Source organism: Genypterus blacodes, unplaced genomic scaffold (assembly GCF_046128005.1).
Source record: "Genypterus blacodes isolate CSIRO-AG114 ecotype Tasmania unplaced genomic scaffold, CSIRO-AGI_Gbla_v1 ptg000147l_1, whole genome shotgun sequence".
NCBI lineage: Eukaryota > Metazoa > Chordata > Actinopteri > Ophidiiformes > Ophidiidae > Genypterus > Genypterus blacodes.
The window spans coordinates 2,272,501-2,297,050 of NW_027466949.1; the positions used below are offsets into that span (position 1 = coordinate 2,272,501).

Genomic DNA, 24,550 nt, shown 5'->3' on the forward strand with positions numbered 1-24,550 from the left:
ACACAACACACACTCTTATTTGTTTGACTTTTATTTATAGATGTATTCAACTTTAAATCAAGGTGGTGTCAGTGTGATAACATTAATCTTCCTCCTCCTCATCCATTCATTCACTAATAACCCATAAATAACCTCCCCAGTCTCCACATCTTCACTTCATTTCATCATTTTCCTTTTAATAACGTTTAAGCTTATGGTTTTTGCAATGAAGTTTAATTAAAAGTACAATGAATTAATTACAAATATAAATAAATCATAGTCACTGGTCGCTGCCTTTTCGTGCCGTTGAGCCAAATTAGATTCCTACTTTGTTCCGTGCAGGTTAGTGAGGGAGGAGTCACGAAATGAAACACATGGTAACATGACAAAGAGACTGAATATGAAATCAGCCGCGTATTGATCCGTCTTTCCATCTCCGGCTTGTTATTGATTCCCGCCTAAATTGAACTGCTGATTTGCTTTAAGCACCTGCTTCCAGATTCCACTCTGTTCAGCCTGCAGCCCTACACTGCCTGGTTGACTGAACCAGTTCATTTAAACAGATAAACACAATAAAGACAAATATTAAATCTTGTGCAAAATATAGCCTTCAGTTAACACGTTTTTGTAGCTGTAGTAATAAATGGTGTGACTCTCGTTTTCCCTCAGTGAGCTCAGAGCAAACAGACGCTGCCTGACACTGAACGCCAACTGTTAAAGTGCTACAGAGGAAATGATCAGTAGTGTAACATCACTTATTCGGGCTTCTGAATTGATTATAGAGCAGTAATCTTCTGCCAAGCTGCACGATCAGAGACGTGCCTGTGGCCATTAACAACCATTAGACCACCATTAGTCAATAGATTTGCGTAATTGTGAGTGTAACTCCTGTCAGTCTCCTCTTACCTGCAAATACATGAAGCGATTTAAAGTGGATGGTCTCATGCAGTAAAATCCATATTGCATACTCATACACACACACACACACACACACACACACACACACACACACACACACACACACATACACACACACACACACACACACCGTGGTAGCAAAAGATGGCCCACTGTCACAGAAGACTATTAAGAATGCAAGCTGCTATTTATAAACACTAGGAAACAGAAAGTGAACTCATATTAGGACAGAACAGGAAGTGAGGAAAGCCTGACCCGCCCCTGTCTCTCTCTGTGTGAACTTTACAAGGGATGCGACGCGTCACCCACTGCAAAGGTAGGCCGCCCCTCCCCCCCTCTGTGACGTCCACAGCTCTCTGGACACTGCAGCACATTTGGGTTTGACCTCATGACAAGATGATGATGATGATGATGATGATGGGAAAATGTAATAATCCATGTCGGCCTTCAGTCTTGGGAGAATTTCCCTCTCCCATCATTTGCTTGATGCAGTGAACATTGAGCTGTTAGGACTGCAGCAGGAGGAGGGGGCCATAAAGCCTGTTTGTGTGTGTGTGTGTGTGTGCGCGTGACTTAACTAACACAAACACATACATAGCTCACCTGCACACTGAGATGCGTGTGAAAAGTGTGTTTCTGATTGCAGTGCTTGCACTTCACGTGTGTGTCACATTGGCCACTGAAGCTGCTGCTGCTCCAGTTTGTCCACGCTCTCTGTCTTTGTCTCTGCCACCATAGTAACAACACAAGCAAGTATCAAGCTTGTTTGAGTTTCCTACAAAGTCTTGAATCGTTTGTTCTGAGGTTCCTTTGCTTCACAGATTTTGCGGCTTTAGAGAAGGAATCAGTTGTGCGTAGTTCTACTTTGTGCTGTCGTCCCAAACCCACTCAAACACTAAGAAATCTCTCTAACTCACTTTATATTCTTTACTCTTTGACCTGTTCCTCCCCTCCACCCCGCTGGTCCTGAACCCTCCCCTCCCCTCTCCCCCACGGTTTCTCAGCTTAGGTTTGTTTGTTTTTTGTCCCACCGCTCTGCTTGTGTCCACACCAGCTGAATATCTATAAGCTTTGACCTTATGTAGTTCCTCAGGATGTGTGAAGTGACTAATAAAGTCCATTAAAAAGCTCATTTGTTTGTGTTTTGTCTTTGCAAATTCTGTCATTCATTCCCTCCACCTGAGTCCAGTAATGTCAAATATCTCATCACATTTCTATCTCCCCGTCTCCATGTTACCAAAACTCACACACGCTCATATTCTTATTTATTCTGTTCTATTGATATGATTGTGTTGTGCTGCCTTCTCCAGAGGAAGGTTACGTGAGGATGTATCTGAAGGGTCGACCCATCACCATGTTCATGCCCAAAGATCAGGTGGACGGTTACTGCCTGGAGGCCCGAGCTGATCTGCCCGGCAACAAGCTCAAACTGGACTGGGTGTATCCTCCACACTGACACACTGACACACACACACACACATGATGGATATTTGAAGTGTTTGAAGCCTTTAGCATGTAAAATCTTAACCCTTTCACTCTCTCAGATATTACTGTTATGCTATTGCCCTTGTGTTTCCTTGACTGTCTGAATGTCTAGTTACGGTTACCGTGGTCGCGACTGTCGCTCCAACCTTTACCTGTTGCCCACTGGGGAGACGGTGTACTTCATCGCCTCGGTGGTCGTGCTGTTCAACGTGGACGAGCGGCTGCAGAGACACTACACCGGACACACAGACGACATCAAATGGTGAGAGAGACATAAGATAATGGACTCATCTTAAACGGTTTCATCCGTCATACATCAGCACAGATGGGATGTATACACTCACTCACACACACACACACACACACACACACACACACACACACACACACACACACATACACACACGCACACACACACACCTCGCACTTGAGCTCGTCTTCACTCACCGTTTTGATGTTGAAGGCCTTTTCAAAGTGTTCTCATATCTGCTTTGTCGCCTCGTTCTGTTCAAACAGCCTGGCCGTCCACCCTGATAAAATCACCATAGCAACCGGGCAGGTGGCAGGCACGTCCTCAGACGGAAAAGTAAGTTCATCACTTTGGCTTTGAGTGACACTTTAGGCTTCATACTGTGTAGGCATTGTATTGACACGTGTCTCTTGGTGTCCTGTCTATCTGTGTGTGTGTGTGTGTGTGTGTGTTTGTTTATCCTGGCAGCAGTTGGCTCCCCATGTACGTGTTTGGGACTCTGTGAGCCTGAACACCCTGCATGTTCTGGGCACAGGATTCTTTGACAGAGCTTTGGTCTGCCTGGCTTTCTCCAAGTCGGTAAGAAAACTCCAGAACACTGACATGGAACCGATTCATCAAACTGGCTGAGTACTGTGCAGTGTGTCGGCAGATAATCATGGGTTTGTGTGTGTATGTGTGTTATATTTTAGAATGGAGGAAACACCCTGTGTGTCGTCGATGACTCCAATGACCACGTCCTCTCCGTGTGGGACTGGCAGAGAGAGGATAAACTGGCTGAGGTCAAGGTGTGTGTGTGTGTCTGTGTCTGTGTGTTAATGAGACAGAGACATACCCTAATAACACAAGCACGTATCTTCTTCCCTCCTCGTGTTCTGTTGCAGTGCTCCAACGAGTCTGTGTTTGCTGTGGACTTCCACCCCACAGACAGTAACATCATAGTGACCTGTGGAAAGTCCCACCTCTATTTCTGGACCCTGGAGAAAAGCATGCTGGTCAAGAAACAAGGACTGTTTGAAGTAGGAGACAAGACTCTTTGTTCACACCTTACATGTGTAAAGTTGTAAATCTGATGAAGAGGCACAAATTGAATACTCAGTGAGAAGTTCAAGCTATAGCCCAAAATGTAACAGTGGCTATTACAGCGCCATCATGAGTCCGAATGGGGAATTGAATGGATTCTTCCCCAGAGCAAACCAACCAGCTACTTCCGGAGACTAACCAGAAAGTTCAGTTGCCTTGAAAGACAACTGCTAGATGACTGAGAGAGACGTAAATAGCCAGGCAGCGTTCATCTTATAGTGTATGTGTAGGGATGGGATGCTTGAATATGCACAATAAACAAAACTGTGTGTGTTGTTTTGTTTTCTTCTTGCAGAAACAGGAGAAGCCCAAGTTTGTGTTGTGTGTGACATTTGCTGAAAATGGAGACACCATCACTGGAGACTCGGGCGGGAACATACTTGTTTGGGGAAAAGGTAAAGTCGCTGCTGAAATCATCACATCTGTGCAGAGAAGTGTGTTTGTCAGCGTGTTTGATAGCTGGAGAGAAAGACACAAAAGGTCAGAGCAATGTCAGTGCATGTGTGTGTGTGTGTGTGTGTGGTTATAAGCTCTGAGACGTCTCTTTGTGCTGCAGTTGTCAGGAGTTCAGAGGTTGAAAGAATGAAATCCACTTTACTCTGAATCTTCAGCATCATCTCCAGCCGTCCGTCTCCAATCTGTCTATTGATCAACCCGTCTGTCTGTCAGTCAATCTGCCCTCCTGAAGCATTCGACCTTTATGCTTGTCTGGCTCTGACCCTCTCATCCGTCACATCCCATCTCGTCCCGTCTGTGTCTCGCAGGGACTAATCGCATCAGCCACGTCATCCAGGGGGCTCACGAGGGCAGCGTGTTCGCTCTGTGCATGCTGAGGAACGGCACGCTGGTGTCCGGAGGGAAAGACCGCAGGCTCGTCTGCTGGGACAGCAGCTACCAGCAGACACAGACTGTGGAGGTAAGAGGAAGAAAACGGAATTGTGTCAAAAATGGAGATGGACGTGGAAGTAGGAAATTGGACCCTGAGGCCAAATTCCAACTGAAGACATAGCAGCGTTGGAAATGATTTAAATAGCAAAAACAGGCCGAGCTGGAGGCCTCATTCTAATGACCTGATCAGCAACTCCTCAGTCTGTTAGTGAGTCATAAGAGCATTCTAAGCTCCCTCTGGTAAAATAGGTCTCTGCTGTATATATTAACTATAAATCTGCTTAAGGAGGCAGATTCACTCCGCTGTATCATAAATATTTACAGGAGACGCGTTTGTGCTCCAGATGAGATTCGTGGATATTTGTAACGGTGAAAATTATTCATCACTTGCGTCTTACTTGCTCTGAATGAGATGCAGTTTTGATGAGGTGATGTTTACTCTGGCAAATGCTGGATTCACTGGGAGGAAAGAAGGGGCTGGAAAAAGATCTGCAGCCTCCTCATCCTCAAAGGCATCTTGATGGCTGAGATGACGTTATCCTGCAGACGTACACCGAGCCCAGAAGGTCTCAGTGATACGGTTTGGTCAGTTTAGTAATGCCTCCTCCTTATTTTCTCTCACAGGTGCCTGAGTTGTTTGGACCGATCCGGACTGTGGCAGAGGGAAGAGGGGAGACCATGCTCATCGGGACCACCAAGAACTTTGTTTTGCAAGGCAACTTGGACGGGGACTTTGTTCCGATTACACAAGTAGGTGTACATAAAGGTTATATTCCAAGGCTGTGAGGTTGTGACACCTGAGCAGAAGAAGTAAAACTCTCTCGTCTGCTCCTCTCCTCCTCCTCCCCTCCACCTCCCCCAGGGTCACACTGATGAGTTGTGGGGTCTCGCCGTTCATCCCTTGAAGCCTCAGTTCCTCACCTGTGGCTATGACAGACAGGTCAGCTTGTGGGACTCCAGCTCCCATCAGCTCATCTGGACCAAGAGCATGGAGGTACGTTAAGTCAACACTGCCCCCTGGGGACAGTTGGGAAAACTACAGGCAGTAATGTGGTTGTTGGTCCTTTAGTTTTAGTTTGAAGTTTGAAGTGAAATCTGCCACAGTAACATGAGTTTGGTTAATTTTTGAGTTAACAATTTCCTGTTTCTTCCAGGACGCAGCTCAATCAGCAGGCTTCCACCCCTCTGGTGCTGTGGTTGCCGTAGGAACCCAGACTGGCAGGTAGGGGAATAAGACCACCAAAACAATTTTGTTCAGCCTCTATTGGGATACAAATTTCTTTAATTAACTGTTTGTTCCGGGTTCATCCTGCAGGTGGTTGGTTCTGGACACGGACACTAAGGATCTGGTCACAGTCCACACAGATGGCAATGAGCAGCTGTCTGTTATGTGCTATGGCCCAGGTACATTAATATGCATCCAATGTATTTTTAAAGTTAGTAAGACCTCTATACGTTTTCTGTTTCACTGCCCCACAAATAAACCTCCTGTGACCGTTTCCTTTAAATATAGACGGTAACTTCTTGGCCATTGGTTCCCATGACAACTACATCTATATCTATGCCGTGTCGGAAAATGGGAGGAAGTACAGCCGAGTTGGGAAGTGTTCGGTGAGCACCTGTATTTATAGTCCGTCCTCATCTGTGGCTCCTTTATTTTTAGTTCCACCCCACATCGTCTGTATATTTAGCTTCCTCCTCATCATCGCTGTATTTGGCCTTCGTCTCTCTGTGCATTTCCCCCACTGTGTGTCCTGATACACAAGCCCTCATTATAAAGTCATATGATGTGTCCATGTGAACATATTTGATCTGTCAAATCAGATGTATATGTTTTAGTCTGGTAGGACTAGTAATGCATCTGGATTCTACTGCGTCTTGTTTCAGGGTCACTCCAGCTTCATCACACATCTGGACTGGTCACTGGACTCTCAGTACCTGGTATCAAATTCAGGCGACTATGAGATACTCTACTGTAAGTATGCCTTTGCTGTATTGATGGTTTCATATTTTTCTACTTTTTTAGACAAATTGAAAATTACAACTAACTTACAATTACTACAAAGTACAAAATCAAGTGTGTTGATGCTTTATCCTTTTCATTCTGGAGAAAGTAAACTGTCAATGTGTCAATCACATCGCTGTAGTGGATTATAATTTAAAGTAACAGTGTCCGTGATGATGAGTTGCTAAAACGTGGTGTGTGTGTGTGTTTTCTAGGGATCCCATCAGTGTGTAAACAGGTGGTCAGTGTGGAGACCACGAGGGATTTACAGTGGGCCACTTACAGCTGCGCTCTGGGCTTCCACGTCTTTGGTAAGAGAAGCATTAATCGCTCTGCTCTGTGTGAGTGTGTGTGTGTGTGTGTGTGTGTGTGTGTGTGTGTGTGTGTGTGTGTTTTAATGTCCATATCATAAATACACATTACCGCTGCTCTCAGGCTTGTGGCCCGACGGCTCAGATGGGACAGACATCAACGCCGTGTGCAGGTCCAATGATAAGAGCCTTCTGGTTACTGGGGATGACTTTGGGAAGGTCCACCTCTTCTCATACCCCTGCTCACAGTTCAGGGTAAGAAATTAACCATTACGAAAAGTCTCAGCCACTATTAATCTTTATATCGCTACAGAATAAATGTTTTTCTTTCAGGCGCCCAGCCACGTTTACGGCGGCCACAGCAGTCACGTGACCAATGTGACCTTCCTGTTCGATGACAGCGTGCTGGTGTCGACAGGAGGGAAGGACATGAGCGTGATGCAGTGGAGGATAGTCTGAGCGAGCGGACGGAGGCAGATACAATCAGCTTCTTACTGCTGCTGGGACCCAAAACCAGCTGGAGGGAGCTGAACTGCACTAAACTGAACCAAATCAAAACTTAAAAGTAAACAAATTCAGATGTCAAAACTGTGGATCAAGCATGTGTGAACTGAACTGAACTGAATCGATCTGAACTCAACTGAAACCTGCGTCCAAAGGTTTCCTCCCTGATCTGCACTCGGCGGTGGTGTGATGTTCCAATACAGGAATCCAGAATATCTCTCCGTTCCCTTCTTCACACTCTCCATATATAAGAACACCCTTTGTCAAGGTACTGCTGCCTACGCATCAGCCACATAACAGAACGACTGACATGGATCAAATTTAACGAGGGCAGAAGCAAAGGCTCTGGGTTTTTGACTGACAGGTTGGCTTTCACTGTGTATGTTCCTGTTATTCCAGGCTCAATGCAAGCCAGTTGGAAATCAAAGCGCAAAAAAAAAAACTGTACGGAAAGAAAAAAGATTCATGGTTTTTATAATTGTTTGACTTTCTCTTATGTTGTGTTTAACAGCTCAGGAAAGCACCAGTAAAGCAGGACTTGAAGCCCTTCCTGTTATTAACGATGACATATCTGTTCTCACACACTCACTCGCCTCTCTAAACACAGATATCATCCGTCGTTAATATGATTAACTGTTATCCATCATTTTTGATTCACTAGCATTGAGTGATTGTGTTAAAAACGCCTTTTTCTGTCGTGCTGACGTGGTTGATGATGAACAGCTACATGAAGGATCGACAGAAATTCATCTTTGTTCCAGACAGTCTAGTTAATTTGGAGACACACTGCCCCCGTTCGGCTTTCTTGTGGTACTGCATGGTTTTTGCCCAGTCTGATGTGATGATCTCCGTTTGAAACCACAATGTTTTGGTGAAATAATTTATAATCGCTAACCACAATATGATGAATTTACAGATATCAACCTTATCTGGAATGTTTCAACTGTCTGTGCTTCCAGGTCTTAAACAACAGCACCTTTTCTATTATTTATTGATTGAGGGCCGCGTCCTTCACTGCCAATTTCACCTTCTTTTTAGGTTTTTCTTATAATAAAAGCTTGTTTAGTCCCAGATGTGTAAAAAGCTGTGGGCAAAATGTGCATTTGAAACTGTTTTTTGGGGGATTTCTTTGCAATGAGTTGTGGCACTTTGGCTCTGGATGTGTGAGGCAAGTGAACTGAAGCGCGTACGGATCAGACCATTGCACTGTAACTGTTTACTGCTGATGTGCCCCTTTGCTGTGCACCGTCGGGTTCTTATACAAGAACTCACTTCCCCAGGTTTCTCTGGTTACAATGCACTGCTTCAACTACAGCAAAATGATCAATAAACACTAATTTGAGACAGCAACATGAAATTTCAATGAGACGCTGTGATAGATAATAGAATGGTGCAGTTTTGTGTTATTTTTGAAAGAAGACTTTAGTTTTCTGCCTTAATTTTACTTCCTGTCCATGTTCCAGCTTCTCCCCCTGACGCTTCACTCTCAGGTCCCTTCACGTCTCAACTGTGACCCCATGATGTCATCGCTGGGGGGCTAAGGCCGTTTCATTCACGTCTCTTGTGTCAACGTCCGCCATGATGTCATTAACAACTGTGGAATCTTGATGTCATTAATGGGAGTGGTTCAATTCATGTCTCCCACTACTATAAATTGGTAATGCAAATCCAAAACAAGACCAGCATGTTAATGTCAATGAAATGAAAAGGATCTTACGCAAATGCTGGGCCCCTGAACGCGTGTTTTGGTGAGTTTTGATGCATTTGGTTGAATGGTGCAAGTGGCAACTGAACATAAATGTACACATGCGCACACACACATGCTCTCCAATCATAATAAGATCTTTAAGAGAAGCTAAGATTGGGGTGTGGTGTGGTGTGGTGGGGTGGCGGTCGGTGCAGTTGCGCGTCTTTGTCGCTAGTGGGCAGCATAGAGCCTCCTTCCTTCCTCCCGTCCTTCCCACGCCGTATTTGCATTCTCCCCTCAAATCTCTCCACCTCAACCAAAACATTTCCGAATGGGAAGAAAATATGGAGTGAAGGAGGCGGCGGCTGATCGGCACGGTTCCCCGTCATCAGAGCAGGAGCCTCGGCTGAACATGGACTCACGGAGCGGCGGCAGCGCCTGTGGACACAGACAACGGAGCACAAAGCGGTCGGGAGAAAACGCTCGGATTGTCGCTTAGCGTTTCGGCAACACGACTCATCATCAACCCGAAATATTCCCACGGACGAGACGCAGAAAGGAAGCGGGGGGTTGACTGGCTGTTCCCCCCGGGACACAGCCCTTAGATATATAATCACAGATCTAATCGAACTGCCCGGTCACACCGATCAGTCATCAGCGGCATCATCCTCCCGGTGAATAAAAGAGGAGAAAATGAGGTAAGCGGCACCATGCGCTCCGTTTGACAGATAGATGCGCACCGACACTCAGCCCTCAGCCTCCATTTACACATTATAACCGTCTATACCCGATAATCATGTATCGATTATGGCAACTACGTTATGTTTGGCACCCTATGGTTTATTGTGGCCCCTGTAGGCACAGCGTTTGGCCGCCCAGGGGCCCACCCGGCCTCCCACCGGGCCTCTGCGCCCCTGTTCACTTCGCTCTGCGGTGTTATGGCTCCATATGAGGTGAATCATAGCGGTCAGCTCCGACGCTTTCCATGCATTTAGACGTCCATTGTCATCGCCTGGACACGCCCATTCTGTTGTATGTGATTGGGTTTTTGGGAGGGGAGGGGGGGCAGGATAACGTTGTCATGGTAACGACAGCATCACGTATTCCTCCCAACAAATAAAAATGCTGGTTGTGATTAAGATGAGTGGTGTGTGTGGCTGCATGGGGAGGAATGGGATGCATCGCAGGCACTTGGAGGAGGAGGAGGAGGAGGAGGAGGAGGGTGTTTATTCTGGTGGTTGCCAGGCAGGTTATCAGAACCCCCCCAGCAGCCTCTTCAATAACACCTATACATAGCACATATGCTCACTACAACCTATGCAGAATGAGTGTGTTGTTAAAAGTCCTCTTTCTAAATCCACCTTTGGATCAAGGAAGCATTTTCCTGGTATGTTGGTATGCAGACTGCAGCGAGGCCCAAATCCTCCAGTCTCTGTGTTGTGATCTATTTATGAAGCACACACACACACACACACACACACACACACACACACACACACACACACACACACACACACACACACACACTCCTCTGAGCCTCTGTAGCTGCAGTCTGCACCATTCTGTTTTATAGCTTCAGATTGACTCTGACAGCTCTCCTCAGATAGAGAGTGTGTGTGTGTCCTCTCTGTAGCTACTGTGTGTGTGAGGGAGAGTGAGAGAGTGAGGGTGCATGACTGCATGTTTTCACTGGTGCTTGTGACTCCCCTCTGGGAAAGCAGACAGAGTGAGAGACAGAGGAGAGAGAGAGGAACCTTTAGGTGCTCTCTCCTCTTGGTGTCCCACATTAAAGCACTCATGCTGCCATCAAACACACAAGCCAGCAGCCAAACTACTACATGCTCTCACAGTAAACATGGAAGATTCATATCTTCCACTGCAGCTGGATGAACACACCGTTTCCTCTTTTCTGCAGAGCTGTGCTACTTAATGTCCCTTGTGTGTGTGCGCGCGCGCGCGCATATGTGTTTGTCTGTGTGCTTTTGCCAAAAGGCAGATCTGTTCTTTGACTCAAGCCCAAACTGGAAGTCTTAAATCTCCACAGGCAACAACAAGGTGGCAGGCATCTATGTGAGTGTGTGCACGTGCATGAACGTCCATGCTCATCTTGATCAGTGTGTGTGTGTGTGTGTGTCTGTGTGTGTGTGTGGCTGAGCCATTTTTCGTATGGTAACATTTGTGTTTTTATTATGCTATGGGGCTTCTTTATTAACCGTGTCAGACTAGCTGCTGTGAGGTTGAATAGTTAAAGGTCACTGTCGGATGCGTGTGTGTGTCGGGTGGGACTAGACCATCCAGTGCAGCCTGAATCAGCTGTTATGGAGCAGAAGTAGCATGAAGGAGTGGGTCCAGCTGGAGGGAAAGCGCTGAGTTATGCGTCTTGCTGCAGGCTGATCAGCTCTGATCCACGTGAGTCACAACAACATGGAGGACGTGCAGGACAGGCAGAGACACAAAGGACTTTGTTTCATTCGGGGGGCTCCTGTGCCAGGTGCCCTGACGTCTTGGATGCTGGCACAACGAAATGGAACGCAGCCATCGTGGGTGTGTGATTAGTTACACCTGAGCCGTTCCTGCTCAGCTGAGACAAACGTCCACTGTGAGGACGAGCTGTTAGCAACATTTCTCACCTATTAGAGGTTTTGGCAGGATATTGGAACTCAAGCAACACAAGACAGTTTAAAGGGGACGTGTTCCAGAACCAGAACCAGTCAGAACCATCCAAAATGTCCCTGAGGACCCAAAATGCAGTTGAACCCAAGTAGATGGAACTAGAAATCATGACCTGAACCCCACTGGAGCCCAACCTGGACCTGATTTAGGCATGAATAGAATGTGGACCCAGATCTGATCCCGTCTCCTATAGGTAGTGAGTGGACCGCTGAAGACATAATGTATGAGATAATGGCCCGGCTTATAGATCGATGGAGGTCAGCCGGGCCGTATCAGATGACCTCTCTCTCGCTCTCGCTCTCGCTCTCTTTCTTTGCTACATCACATCATTAAATCACAAACACACAATGTTGCATCTCACCCACCTTCCTGCCTTTATGCTACACACACACACACACACCCTCACGCTGTGCATTCATGGCCCGTTCCTCCTCTGCTCTCTAAACCCGCCCAGGCCTCTCTAATCTTTACAGCACCAGACTGCTCTTTGCTCGCTTCCCCACACGCCTCGGCCAAAGCAGCTTAGTCTTAAGTTTGCTCCGGCCAGATGGAGGACGGAACATTTTCAACAAAGCCACAGAGCAAAACGCAAATGTTAGGCGAGATGAATGAGACCTTTGTAGATGTTGTAGTCTTGTAGCCGTGTGCTTTATGCCATCGGGTGGTTAATGGTTTACAGCTGAAATGGGACGGTTACGCTCAAATGTATTAATAGGCTGCAGGGGGAAGTTTGAAGCCTTTTGTCCTGCCGGGTGTTAAGGAGCTGTTGTTTCCTACACGGGTTCACATCTCAGTTCCATACAGTGGAAGTGATTCCTTAAGGGGCTGAAAGACGGCACTCCAATCCTCGGAAAAAGAGAGAGAGATGAGTGGTCTGAAGTGGTCACATGTTCAGTCTCTCTCTCTCTCTCTCTCTCTCTCTCTCTCTCTTGCATTCCCCTACCCTGTTGCAACATTTCGCTCTCCCTCCTCCTCTCTCTCGCTCTCTCTCTCTCTCCCCTCTCTCTCTCTCTCCCTCCTCCTCCTCCTCTCTCACTCCTTCCTCTTCTCTCAGTGTTACTTACTCCCTCCTGCACGCCGACTCTCCCTGTCTGCTCCGGTGACGTTGTGGATTTTTGTGGCGCTCCGAGGATGTGAGGAGAGGAGAGGGTTTTTTTTTGTCGTTGGCATGTCACCCCCTCTTTCTTTCTCTCTCGCTCTCGCTCTCCCTCTTTCTTTTCTCCTCTCCGGCTGACACTTCCCCCCCCCCCCCTTTACCTCCGTTCATCCTGGTTTTGAGGACTCGTCAACTTGGACAACATGTATTCCCTTGATGATTTTGGGTAAGGCAGCGCAACTCCTCATCATCCCCTCTCTCTCCCTCTCTCTGTCTCTGTCTCTGTCTCTCTCTCTCCCTCTCTCTGTGCTTTTAGAGTAAACTTATTCTTTAATGTTGTTGCTCCCTTCTCCTGCTGGTTTCTGTTTAAAGCCCGGATCAGTTTTCAGCTGCGTTGACCACAAAATGTGACCATGTCCAGGATCCTCTAACAGCATATTTAGGATTGTTTGGCTGCAACAAAACCAGTTCCCCTCTTTTCTCTCCCTCACTCTCTCTCTCTCTCTCTCTCTCTCTCTGTCTTTCTCTCTCATTCCTACAGTGTGACTGGCTTGTTTGAGAGGAAAAACGGGGAGAGGAAAGTCTCCTCGAGGAGTTGCTGACTTTTTCTCATCTTTCTTTTCCACCCTTCAGTCTCTCTCTCTCTCTCTTTCTCTCTTTCTCTCTCCGTGGGTTTTCGCTCTAGCCAGCTGTTTAGCGGGCGAGCCTGATTGGTTCACCTCAGCGGGCCCCCTCATTGGTTCAGACCCTTTCCTGGGAAGGAAGGAGCGAGGTTCTTGTTTCTGCTCGGCTCAGCTGCTCCGGATCGTTGGCGTCCACTGATCCCATCTGAGCAGTTGCATGTATGTGTGTGTGTGTGTGAGAGAGAGAGAGAGAGAGAGAGAGAAAGAAAGAAAGGCAGGAAGAAAGAGATTCAGAGCAGCTAATCTCGGAGGGGGTCTATCAAGAGCCAGATGATAGAGCGATAGCAGGGTCCGGGCATGATAAGGCCGCGGCAGATTACAGAGGGTCGAGGTGATTTGTCGAAGCTCAAATACAGATGTGGACCAGAATAGAGAACATCAGAGGTTTAATGCTTGATAGCTCACACTCCAGTAATCCACAGTAGAGTACACAGAGGGGAAACCTCCCCTCTCTCTGTCTCTTTCTCTCTCTCTCTCTCTCTCTCTCTCTCTCTCTCTCTTTTCTTCTCTCTGTACGTTCATTATGTATGAGGGATCTCTGTTAGTCACATGCTAACCCAGATTACAGGGATACGTGCGCGGATGTGTTAGAAAGAGGAATTTCTCACATCACACAACTGTAAATTTTGAAAAAGGGGTCGAGAACACAGCCGCCTGGCACCTTCCAGTGGAAAGTGCATAAGACAGCCTGGTATACATCCACATGCTGGGTTTGTTCTTTGGCCTGAAGTGGCGTTTTCCCTTTAAGGATCAGGGATTAGTGACATGACAAGGACTAAAGCGTCGGGGGGAGGGGCGGTGCTGAAACGGGGGCTGTTATCCATATTGTATATGTCCCTGACAATTAGCCTGAAGCTCAGTTGGCACCTATAGAAGCTCGTTATGAATAAGTTAAGCATCAATATGTCGATTTTGTGAGACATCAACACATGATCTCCTCTTATGGAGCCTCCTGCTGCCTCTACCAACATGTCAGAGGAGAAGAAGAAGTTTGAATCAAGGTTACTGTTTTGGCTGAATTGAGCAATGGTTGCCTCTTCTTTCACTGAACCATATTTTGAACCACTGGGATAGATTAAATATTAAATGGAAGCAAAAATAACTTCAAATAAGATGGATGTAGATAAGAGGAGTCATCTTGTTGTGATTGTTGTACTTTTGCTCTTTGTTGTAAGTTTATTTTTGGATCTAAGGGGGGGAAGAACAAGTCAAGAATATTGAAGTGTTGTAAAGTAAAACAAGAAAATATATATTACACGTCCATATGTCATATTAATGAGGCAGGCCATGTTTGATGCAGGCTGTGTTTGGCTGCCGTGGAGCCTTTTAGCAACACTCTGTTACGATGCAGCTTCAGACTCAGCAGTGATTCTGCTCGGCACAGGCGTCAGGCTGAGATCTCCGCTGCCCGCTGCTCTCCATCAGCCTATCGCCGTCCACTTTGACCTTCATTTATCCAATGGCAGCTGGCAGAGTGCCACTCGTGCCCCGCGGCCGTTTGAATCTGTGTTGCCTGTGAGGTCAGCGATCAAACCGGGGAGGAAGTTGAACTCCTCGGTGTTGGGGCCTTGTTATGTGTGCGTGTGTGTGTGTTTAGATTTTGACACATCCACCACCCCGGTCTTTGATAAGGCTGCCAATAGAGTCTGATCAATACTTGGTATCCATTGGCTTTAACAATAATCTGAAGGACGTTTGATGTTTTATCGGTCATGTTTCATCATGAATCCATCCCAAAGCTTATCTCCAGCACATCAAGTGTGTGTTAATGGACACTCCGTACACACCCCCTCTGCCTGTGTGTGTCATACATTGTTGGTGTGTATGTGGTCACTATGTCTGTTCTCTGAGGCAGACAGTCAATATGAGCAGAGCAGTGTGAGGGCCAGATTTAAGAGGAGGGGGCTAACAGCAGCGACCCCTACTCCCCACACACACACACAGAAAGAGAGAGAGCTGTGGTCCATCACATCTGTTCATGCGTGTGTGTGTGAGCCTGGATCTGGACAGGGGGTCGGAGCTGCTTGAGAGGGATATGAGGTAATCTCCCTGGGGTTTACAGTATGACAATAGAATGGAGATTGAGTGGCACACACACACAAACACACACACACACATGCCCATCTGATATGCAGTCACAAAACAGGCTGGTCAGTGACTTCATCTCTTTGTTGCTGAATGGATCATCACTGGCATAAGAATCCACGAGCATCCAGCGTTTCTCATCTCGCTCCATAGAGGATCTTTGTTCTGTTTTTGTTTTGTTTGCTCTAAGAACTCGAGCGGGAGGATTGAAATGTTACTTTGTTTTGTTGGAGTTCTGGTTTGAAGGATCCGGTCTGAGCAGTAGATCGTCTGCTGCTTGAGGTGTTTTCTCATTGTAAACATGGACGTCCATCAGCTCCAGGTGCTGCGCTTCTGCCTCCCTCAGAGCGTCAGTGACTCTGGGTTATACTACAGCCACATCGCCGCCAGGTTTGTACCCAGGGACGTGTGTGTGTGTGTGTGTGTGTGTGTGTGTGTGTGTCAGTGATTAAAGGTATCAACTTGGGATCAATGTGAAGATGGAGAACAACAATGTCTAGGTGAATTTCATAGAAGACTTGAGCTTCTTCTGTAACTTGGTATCATTGTGTTGGTTGTGTTCTCTGCTTGTGTGACAGCAGAACAGACGGCGTTGCTCTGTGATATGAGAGTAAATCTTTCCACTGCTGAGTTTTAATCTGAGCTAAAATACTAATCTGTAATCTTCCTCTGCCCTCTGCAAATGGCTGTTTAAACACAGTATGGAGGTTATTCTGGATTTGTTATTCTGTGCACGCATGCTTGAACTTGTTAGTGCTGCGTCTAATGAGTTCGTCTCCAGTGACAAAAGTTCAAATGATAGTGACCCCTGCACTTTTCATCGCAATACTCGTCTTCGTCTTCACTCCCGCCTGGTTGCGTCCTTTCAGACTGACGGCTCGCTGCATCGAGCGGCGTCTTTTATTCCCAAACACTCACAGAGCTACAAAGAGAAACTCTCTGAGTGTCGGAGCCTTACATGATTAATTCACAGTGTAGAAGAAGAGATGGCTTCTGGCTAAAACGACAGCCTTTCAGGACCGGGCACTTCTCTCTCTCTCTCTCTCTCTCTCTCTCTCTCTCTCTCTGTGTGTGTGTGTGTGTCAGGAGAGGGAGGGATGAACGATGGAGGGAACAGTTGGAGTGAGAGCAGGAGGGAGGTCTTGTCACCGCCGTGCTGCCCCAGATGGAAGCTATAGGATAAAACAAATGCTGTTGTTTACTGAAGACACATTGAGAGTTTATTCAGACTTTAGGGAGCTTTAATGACAGAAAATGACATCACAAAGAGTTTAAATACAATCGTCCACCCTGGAGGAGCGTTTCTGTCACAGGGTACAAAGGGTTAAACCTCTTTATTTCCAAATCATTTGCCATAATATCACAAATTTCATACATTTCAATTATTTACATACATCTTCAGTCCCCTGGCACGCCGCTTGGCACACGTACAGTTTGAGAACCACTTTTTCTGTGTGTTTTCATGCCAGCAGCCCAATTCTCAGTGTGTAATTATGCATATACTGTAGTAATACATGCAAATCACAGTCAGTGCCGTATGTGGGTCATGGAATCAGTGCCACAATAAAATCAGCAGCACCACAAACTGCTCTGACATAGAACATCTCTCTCTCTCTCTCTCTCTCTCTCTCTCTCTCTCTCTCTCTCTCTCTCTCTCTCTCCCTCTCTCCCTCTGTGTGTATTTGTGTGTCAGTGGGGCAGCAGGGCTTATGTTTTTGATGAAGGTTGAGACTTTGGTTGGTGTGGTGTAGATTATGCATCACATTGTGTCAGTATGTGATGGTCTTAGTAGCGCTGCGATGCATTAATGGTGCGTTCAAGCGTCACCGTTGTGGAGGAAAAGCAGACTGATGTTCTGACAAAGACGCCAAGCTGTTCTCTTAAATGTAAAATAAAAAACGATGGAAAAGTGTCTGAAGAAACAAGATGCTGATAATAGAAACAGACTTTAAAGAGCCTGTTGATAAGTTTCCTGGTTTGCCTCACATTACCGTAATACCTGAAAGAAGGCAGGCAGACGTCTCTCTTCTCTCCAGCCACAAATGTCCCGAGCCTCGCGCTGCTCTTCGGTTGTAAAGTTGGCCCGTGCTGTTTTTAGTTCCCGCGGGCCTTTGAGCAGCGCTTTTCCCCGTGGAGCAGATTAGAGGTTCTGTTCCAGAGTTAAGTCCTGGTTAATTTAGATTTAAGGCTGCAGTGAGGTAATGAACGGCCTGCCAGGCTCCGTCTCTAATCCAGCCAGTCAGCCAGACCTCTTCCTCCCGTCAGCCGGACCCCCGCACCCACCCAAACACACACACACACACACACACACACACACACACACACACACACACACACACACACACACACACACACACACACACACACACACACACACACACATTCATCCGTACTGTACATTCACACACCCCATTCATGCTACACACAGGCGTTGGTTTGGCCCTGCAGGCTATAATCCCCCCTCATGAGCATAATAATAACAGAGAAAGACTCCATTTCCAGTGTGTGTGTGCCTGTTTTTGCAGCCCTAAGCTGGCCGTTGACTAAAAATAACCGTGACCGTTATTTTGGATGTGCACACACACACACACACACACACACAGTATGGATGCGGTAATATACTTTGTGTGGGTGTATAATTATGTCTTTCTGTTCCTCTTTGAAACTCGATGGCAGCACATTGCTTGGTTTTACTGTAAGAATGGGTTTTTGTCTGTACTTGTTCAGTCCGTTTCCACGTTTTGCTTCCTCCCGCTCTGCTTAAACGCAAACGGGGAAGATGATAACGTAAAGTGGGGCCACAGAAGGAAGCCTTTATTCATTTTAATCATTTCCAATCGATAGTGATGCCTCCTCTGTATTGATATTCAAACCACCCCCTGTGTGTGTGTGTGTGTGTGTGTGTGTGTGTGTGTGTGTGTGTGTGTGTGTGTGTGTGTGTGTGTGTGTGTGTGTGTGTGTGTGTGTGTGTGTGTGTGTGTGTGTGTGTGTGTGTGTGTGTGTGTGTGTGTGTGTGTGTGTGTGTGTGTGTGTGTGTGTGTGCGCGCGCGCGCTTTTATTAGCTACAGCACCAACCAGGGATGCAACTGATGAATCTATAATTAAGACCTGTAAGCTTATTTAACTCTCTTGGCTCACTCTCATCAAACGTGAGGTTGCGATGCATTTAAGACGTTTAATACGCGTGAAATTAAACGATAAGTCGGCTTAATTACTTTGTCGGCAGCTCTGCAGAGTGACTGACCTCTTGGCGAGAGTGATCATTCATCAACCTCTTGTTTCTGCCTTTATTACCTTTATAAACGTAGAGGAGAGACGATGATGATATGTATTAAGTGTTTTTCTCCCGAGCAGCTGTCAACATAAAGCTGTGTTGAATGATCTGTGAGGTCAGAAGCTCCGCCTCTAGGTGGCGCCGACCTCAACACTATCCCAGCTAATACAGTCCAGTGTGCCAAGGAAAGTCTTGCCCAGTCTAAATAAATGTAGACAGGAAATTGAAATCTCACAGCTTTCTGAAGGAACCTGAAACGCTCTCTCTCACACACACCCTCACTCACACACACATAATCTGCAGGTCTGAGCATCATCCTTCCCTCCAGCGTGGAGCAGAGAAGTCTGCTAATGGACTGAGCTGGAAGGGAAAAGTGTGTATGTGTAGGATTCGTGCGGAGGAGAGAGAGTGTGTGTGTGTGTGTGTGTGTGTGTCGCATATGTCCAACCATGTGTGCGGGCAAGTGCTTTGCTTGATTCAAAAGCCTGGGAATGTGGCCTCCTTTTCACCGCTGGCCTCACTCGACATGAGGAAGCGTTCAGTGTGGCTGAAGCCTTCATCTCCTTTTCACTCTCTCATTTTCCTCCCTCCTCTCCCTCCATCTCTCCCTCTCTCTCTCTGTCATCTCCACTCCTGTTTGTATCTTATTGGGTGCTTATATGTCACATGCTCGTGGGCGCGGCGGGAAACCCTCAGTGTTTCCTTCTTTCTTAATGTACGACTTGATGAAGAGCTTCTACATTTTTAAACACGTAGTGAACAGACGGAGTGGAAACGGATCATCATGGGAGAAACTGTAGATATCAACAAAATCAGGCCACTTTATGAATCATTCAGGTCTTATTGTGATTCTCAGCAATAGTTAAACATTTTTGCAGATGATGATGTCATTTACTTCCCCATCAGCCCACATCACCGGCGTGTTCTTTATGTTCTTCACCTCAGCTGTTTCCATAAAGTAGTTAAGCTGTCAAATACTGAGTACTGAGGTATAAGTAGATCAGGTCCACTTCAGCATCTTCCTCACACACCGAAGCACCTAATGAACAGGAAGTGCCTCAGCAGAATCCTCCTCATTCTCCTCTCCTCTCCTCTCCTCACAAAGAGAGAGAGAGAAAGAGAGAAGTGAAACCCGTCGGCCTCCGGTGATCCCTGCGGGCCCTGCAAGCGCTCCAGAAATAGGGGTCTGTTTTTGTAAGAAGATCCACGGCCCCTCCCCCGCTCTAATCCCAAAAGACATTTTTGACGGCCTCTGTGTTAAAGAGCATGTTTAAGTTGTTTAGAAGCGTAAGGAAACATGGTGACATTGACACATCTGAGGGAGTATCTGGGTTGAATCATCGTGTTTATATGTATTTGGACGTATTTGATGGGTTTTTCGCGCACACATCTGCTGGTATTCATGACAAAAACGCGTTTCCTGTTTGGTTTGAAGTTCCTGTTTCATGAAGTGGGGGATTTGTATTGTGTAATCACTTTTTTGAAGACAGTCGTCAGCAATCTGGACCGACTCTCTCTGCCCACAACATCCGGACACAATAGAACCCAAACCATCTTTAAAAATCTAGACCGCAGTCGTTTTTTGCTGACCTCAGCACAGAGATCGCATGTGTGTGTGTGTGTATGTGTGTGTCTCTCAAGCACTGTCATGGATCCAGACTGGGATGTGTGCGTGTGTGTGTGTGTGGATTGCTGTGATGTGATACTGGGGGATCGGCGGGTCGCTGACGGATGAGGCGGTGTGTAATGGTTGTTGCTGCCGTCTGTCTGTCAGCAGAGCTCTAAAGGCTTCTTGCTTCTCCCTCAGGAAACACACTTGGCCTGCGTTGCCACGGCGACTCTCTGATACTGTCGGGCCTAAAGTGAACATCTGTATGCAGCTGGTTTTAGCGCCAAGATGATAAACAGTTCAAGTGAGGACCCATACGAATTGGTTTGAATCAAATATGGCTGCATAATAATCGATGATATCAGCAGATTCATTGAATTTTAAAGGATGTGCAGTAGTGTCGGCTGTAATAAAATAAACCCTAATTTCCACACAAAGACCTCACGTTAGATGTTCCAGGCAGTGAGAGCAGGAAAACCTCAGGCTGAGACTGAGCAGTGTCACACTGTGGCCCCCTGCAGAGCACTGCAGTGAAGGAAGGGTGTGTGGGTGTGTGTGTGATGGCATTTGAATGTTACAAGCGTCCTCTGGGCCTCGGAAACAAGCTCGACCCCCGAAAGCTGTCAAGTCAATACGTGCATGGAGCATCACCACACTGGACTGTTCTATGTTCTTTTTATGATGTTGCGTCTCATGTTGTACCTTCAGTGTATTGTGGCTTGTTTTATTTATGAGCTATGTAAGGGCTTCATCAGCATCATCGGCCCACGCGGGTCCTCCTCTTCCTCGAGCTGATTCCTTCTGCCGTTGCAGTGACCTCATTTCTGTTCCCCTCATCTTGTGAGTTCCGATAGACAGCAAATGAAGACAGAAACAGATATCTCAAATATTCTATGACTCCAACTTCTCCTATTTGCTGCTTTTCTCTGTAATCACAAAACAAGCTTGTCCTATGAATGTTTCATGAAACAATGAATGGGTCAATTGAAAACATATCAGAATCCTCCACAGTCCTGTGCAGCCGTGTTCAGATCCGCCGCCTTCATGTCCTCAGACCGCTGATGTGCTGCGGTTTTAGGTTGAGGCCCCGAGGTGCCGGAGGTGAAAATGAAAGCAGCGTTTAGTTTAGTCACTCCACAGGTTTTGTGAGGAGGGAGTTGACCTCGTGTCTGCCAACTCCGCAACCCCCCCCCTCCACCTGCACATGCATACTGATGTAATCCCAACACCTTTCAGGAGCTGCATGGCACTAAGGTCATAGCAGTGTGACACAGAGCCACAATTTAAACCACATTTAACTCAACCAGCAGATTTGTCCGCATGGTTACCATCGGTTATTTGGGGAAGTTAGTTCAAGTGTGATTATCTGCTTCTGTGCCTCCAGCTGGCGATAAGGTTTGCTGATTAAACATTTGCGTTTTTAACACACGTGTCATTACCGATACACCCCGCTGCCCTGATGTGTGTGTGTGTACTCTTGTGTGTGAACATTTCTGGATGTTCCACTGCTGCTGCCGCACCACAGCAAAGGCCCGAGAGAGAAAGGGGGGAATTTTCCACGACCCGGTTTTAGATCGAGGTTTATAACTGGGAACCTCTCCCTATCCTCAGGACACACATACACACACACACAAACACACACACACACACACATGCATGTTCGATTCCCACTGCAGTAACACTTTGTTATTCTTAAAGTGGTAACAGTACAAAGGTGCGGCTCTGGGATGATTACAGACGATCCCTTCCAATGATAGCAGCGATGCGTTTCAGTTAATACCTCCAATGTGCAGAACAGAAATATGATCTCCACATTTAATGGAAATAAATTTAACATATTCTCCTTCTCTCTCTGTCTTTCTCTGTGTCAGTGAACAGAGTATCTGCCAAGCGCGGGCCTCCGTGATGGTCTACGACGACGCCAGTAAGAAGTGGGTGCCCATCAAGCCCGGGCAGCAGGGCTTCAGCCGCATCAACATCTACCACAACACCGCCAACAACACCTTCAGAGTGGTGGGCGTCAAACTGCAGGACCAGCAGGTGAGAGACGGCATGAGAGAGGTGTCGCAAAAAGCACATACACACAAACACAAACGTCGCTTCTTCATCAAATAGCGAAATGTGCTGCACAGTCAAAGAAACAGGATTTGTATCTGTTATCTGTCTTGCTGAGGACAGAATGATCAGAGCAGTGAGATCAGTTACAAATCCAGACTGAAATACAATTTAAACAGGAATTGCATCACAACCTGACACCAGGGCCGCTCGTGCTTTATCCCGTCACGTCTAAGCTGGCGGGAGCTGATTAGGCAGCTTGTTGTGAGCGATAAGAGCTTAGATAGAAGCCTTTGTTCCGCCTCAGAGACGCGTGTCGGGAGCGTAGTTCTCAAGTTTGGAGCTTAGATATCACAAACTTCCCTGAACCTGAGTGTGGAGAATCAGTAAGTAGGCCTCTGTGAACGCCTGGTTTACAGCTACATCCACTGCTGTCACTTCCTCCTTATTCTCTACCTTTGCACCATCAGCATAACTCCTCATCTTCATTTTCTCTCCTCCTCACTTGAAGGTGGTCATCAACTACTCAATCGTAAAGGGCCTGAAGTACAACCAGGCCACGCCCACCTTCCACCAGTGGAGAGATGCTCGGCAGGTCTACGGGCTGAACTTCGCCAGCAAGGAGGAGGCCACCACCTTCTCCAACGCCATGCTGTTCGCCCTCAACGTCCTCAGCTCACCCGACGGCGGAGGTAACGGCTCACGGCTGCAGACTAGTTTTGAATGTTTTGTAAGCCGTTTGGTTTATGTTGTGTTTCGCCATCGGAGGTTCCTCTCTTTGCTTTTTCAATTATCTGCGTTTTTATGGCGCACAGAGGTTCATGTTCCGTGTTTGACTTGGCAGACAGCAAGACATTCTGAGACATTTTCCGAATACCTCAGTTAAGTTTTAGCTAGTTTGGCTCGCCTCCACAGAAAATGTGGAGGTGAACTTTGAATCTTTAAGCTGCAGTTGGAAACCAGCTGATGTCTAAACTGAAAAAGGATTTCAGTTCTTCAGTTTGAGCGTTTTCGTCGTTAAAAGAATGTCGAGTTAGTTTGGGGCTCTAATATATTCTTCTATCATTACATCATCTGTTATTGTGGACGATCATTGAGAAGAAAATCGAATTGTTTGTGTGATATTAGATTCCAAAGGCCTTGGCTTCACTGAGCATGTGTGAACCATATCCATAATTCAATTCAAAACCTTTCAAGAGCAGCTACTAAACTAAGCTCTACTCCCCTCTGCTGGTTAATATCACACACTGCCGCTTGTCTCTTCACTTTACAGTAAACTACAGATTAACAACAATGGCCGAGGTTGGCTGGAGTGTGAATGTGTGTTACTGCCCTCAGTCCAGCCTGTGTTTGATTCAGCACCTCAGTCTGAAGTGTTGTTTACTTAATATGTTTTCAGGCGTGTTCTTAAATGGACGCTACATCATTTATATTTGACCCCTTCAGGGTATTTGGGGCCGAACTGGAGTCTGCTCTTAGTTTACCGAATAGCTTTTGACCAGCTCTGGTTACAGGCTACTTATAAGTTGTGTGTGGAGTGTGTGTGTGTGCGTGTGTGAGGTAATATGTGAGTGTTTAACAACTGTGTCATCCCATCCTTTCCTTATGACTTCGCTATTGGTGTCTGGCTAAAATATCCCATGGTGCCTCAGTGTCGTATCCTGTCGTGCCCCGCTGGCTCTTTTTGGCGTGTGTTTGGTCGTTGGGTCATGGGCTTCCTCAAGCAAAGCAAAAGTGTCTCCGTCCGTGGAAAACAGGACTTTGCCGCCTGCAGAAACCATCCTCCTTTAATTTTCACCTGGCAACAAGCAGAAGAAGTAACGTTAATACTGCAGTAGGTAGGAAGTGTTACTTATCATAAGTAGGCTGCGGCGGGGTTGAGTACACCTGGGAGCCATGCTGAGTCAGGAGATCTCAACCGGTGTCCTCAGACGGATTTCGTCAGCCATCATCACCCTCAGTAAG

The 24,550-nt window shown here is 46.7% G+C and overlaps 2 protein-coding genes across 5 annotated transcripts in view; both read left to right on the plus strand.

Moving 5' to 3' along the window:
* Positions 1–8,765, plus strand: part of eml1 (EMAP like 1) — a 34,208-nt gene extending 25,443 nt beyond the window's left edge. For 2 of the 4 annotated variants that reach the window (XM_076165634.1, XM_076165631.1), the window contains exons 6-23: positions 1,187–1,213; positions 2,208–2,337; positions 2,495–2,644; positions 2,899–2,968; positions 3,101–3,211; positions 3,325–3,420; positions 3,517–3,651; positions 4,011–4,110; positions 4,480–4,631; positions 5,228–5,353; positions 5,466–5,597; positions 5,758–5,825; positions 5,919–6,007; positions 6,117–6,214; positions 6,491–6,578; positions 6,824–6,919; positions 7,044–7,174; positions 7,253–8,765. In XM_076165634.1, coding sequence (XP_076021749.1) covers positions 1,187–1,213; positions 2,208–2,337; positions 2,495–2,644; positions 2,899–2,968; positions 3,101–3,211; positions 3,325–3,420; positions 3,517–3,651; positions 4,011–4,110; positions 4,480–4,631; positions 5,228–5,353; positions 5,466–5,597; positions 5,758–5,825; positions 5,919–6,007; positions 6,117–6,214; positions 6,491–6,578; positions 6,824–6,919; positions 7,044–7,174; positions 7,253–7,378 — 1,925 coding nt within the window. In that variant the 3' untranslated portion in view covers positions 7,379–8,765. The remainder of the gene's footprint in view (positions 1–1,186; positions 1,214–2,207; positions 2,338–2,494; positions 2,645–2,898; positions 2,969–3,100; positions 3,212–3,324; positions 3,421–3,516; positions 3,652–4,010; positions 4,111–4,479; positions 4,632–5,227; positions 5,354–5,465; positions 5,598–5,757; positions 5,826–5,918; positions 6,008–6,116; positions 6,215–6,490; positions 6,579–6,823; positions 6,920–7,043; positions 7,175–7,252) is intronic. The other 2 variants (XM_076165632.1, XM_076165633.1) reach the window with 2 other exon arrangements.
* Positions 8,766–12,747: 3,982 nt separating this feature from the next.
* On the plus strand, positions 12,748–23,277 carry LOC143012432 (ena/VASP-like protein; the record flags this gene model as incomplete). The annotated part of the gene is made up of 3 exons (XM_076165537.1): positions 12,748–13,105; positions 22,402–22,570; positions 23,097–23,277. Coding segments are annotated over exons 1-3 (373 nt in total), but the record flags the coding sequence as incomplete, so codon positions are not given.
* Positions 23,278–24,550: the final 1,273 nt, after the last annotated feature.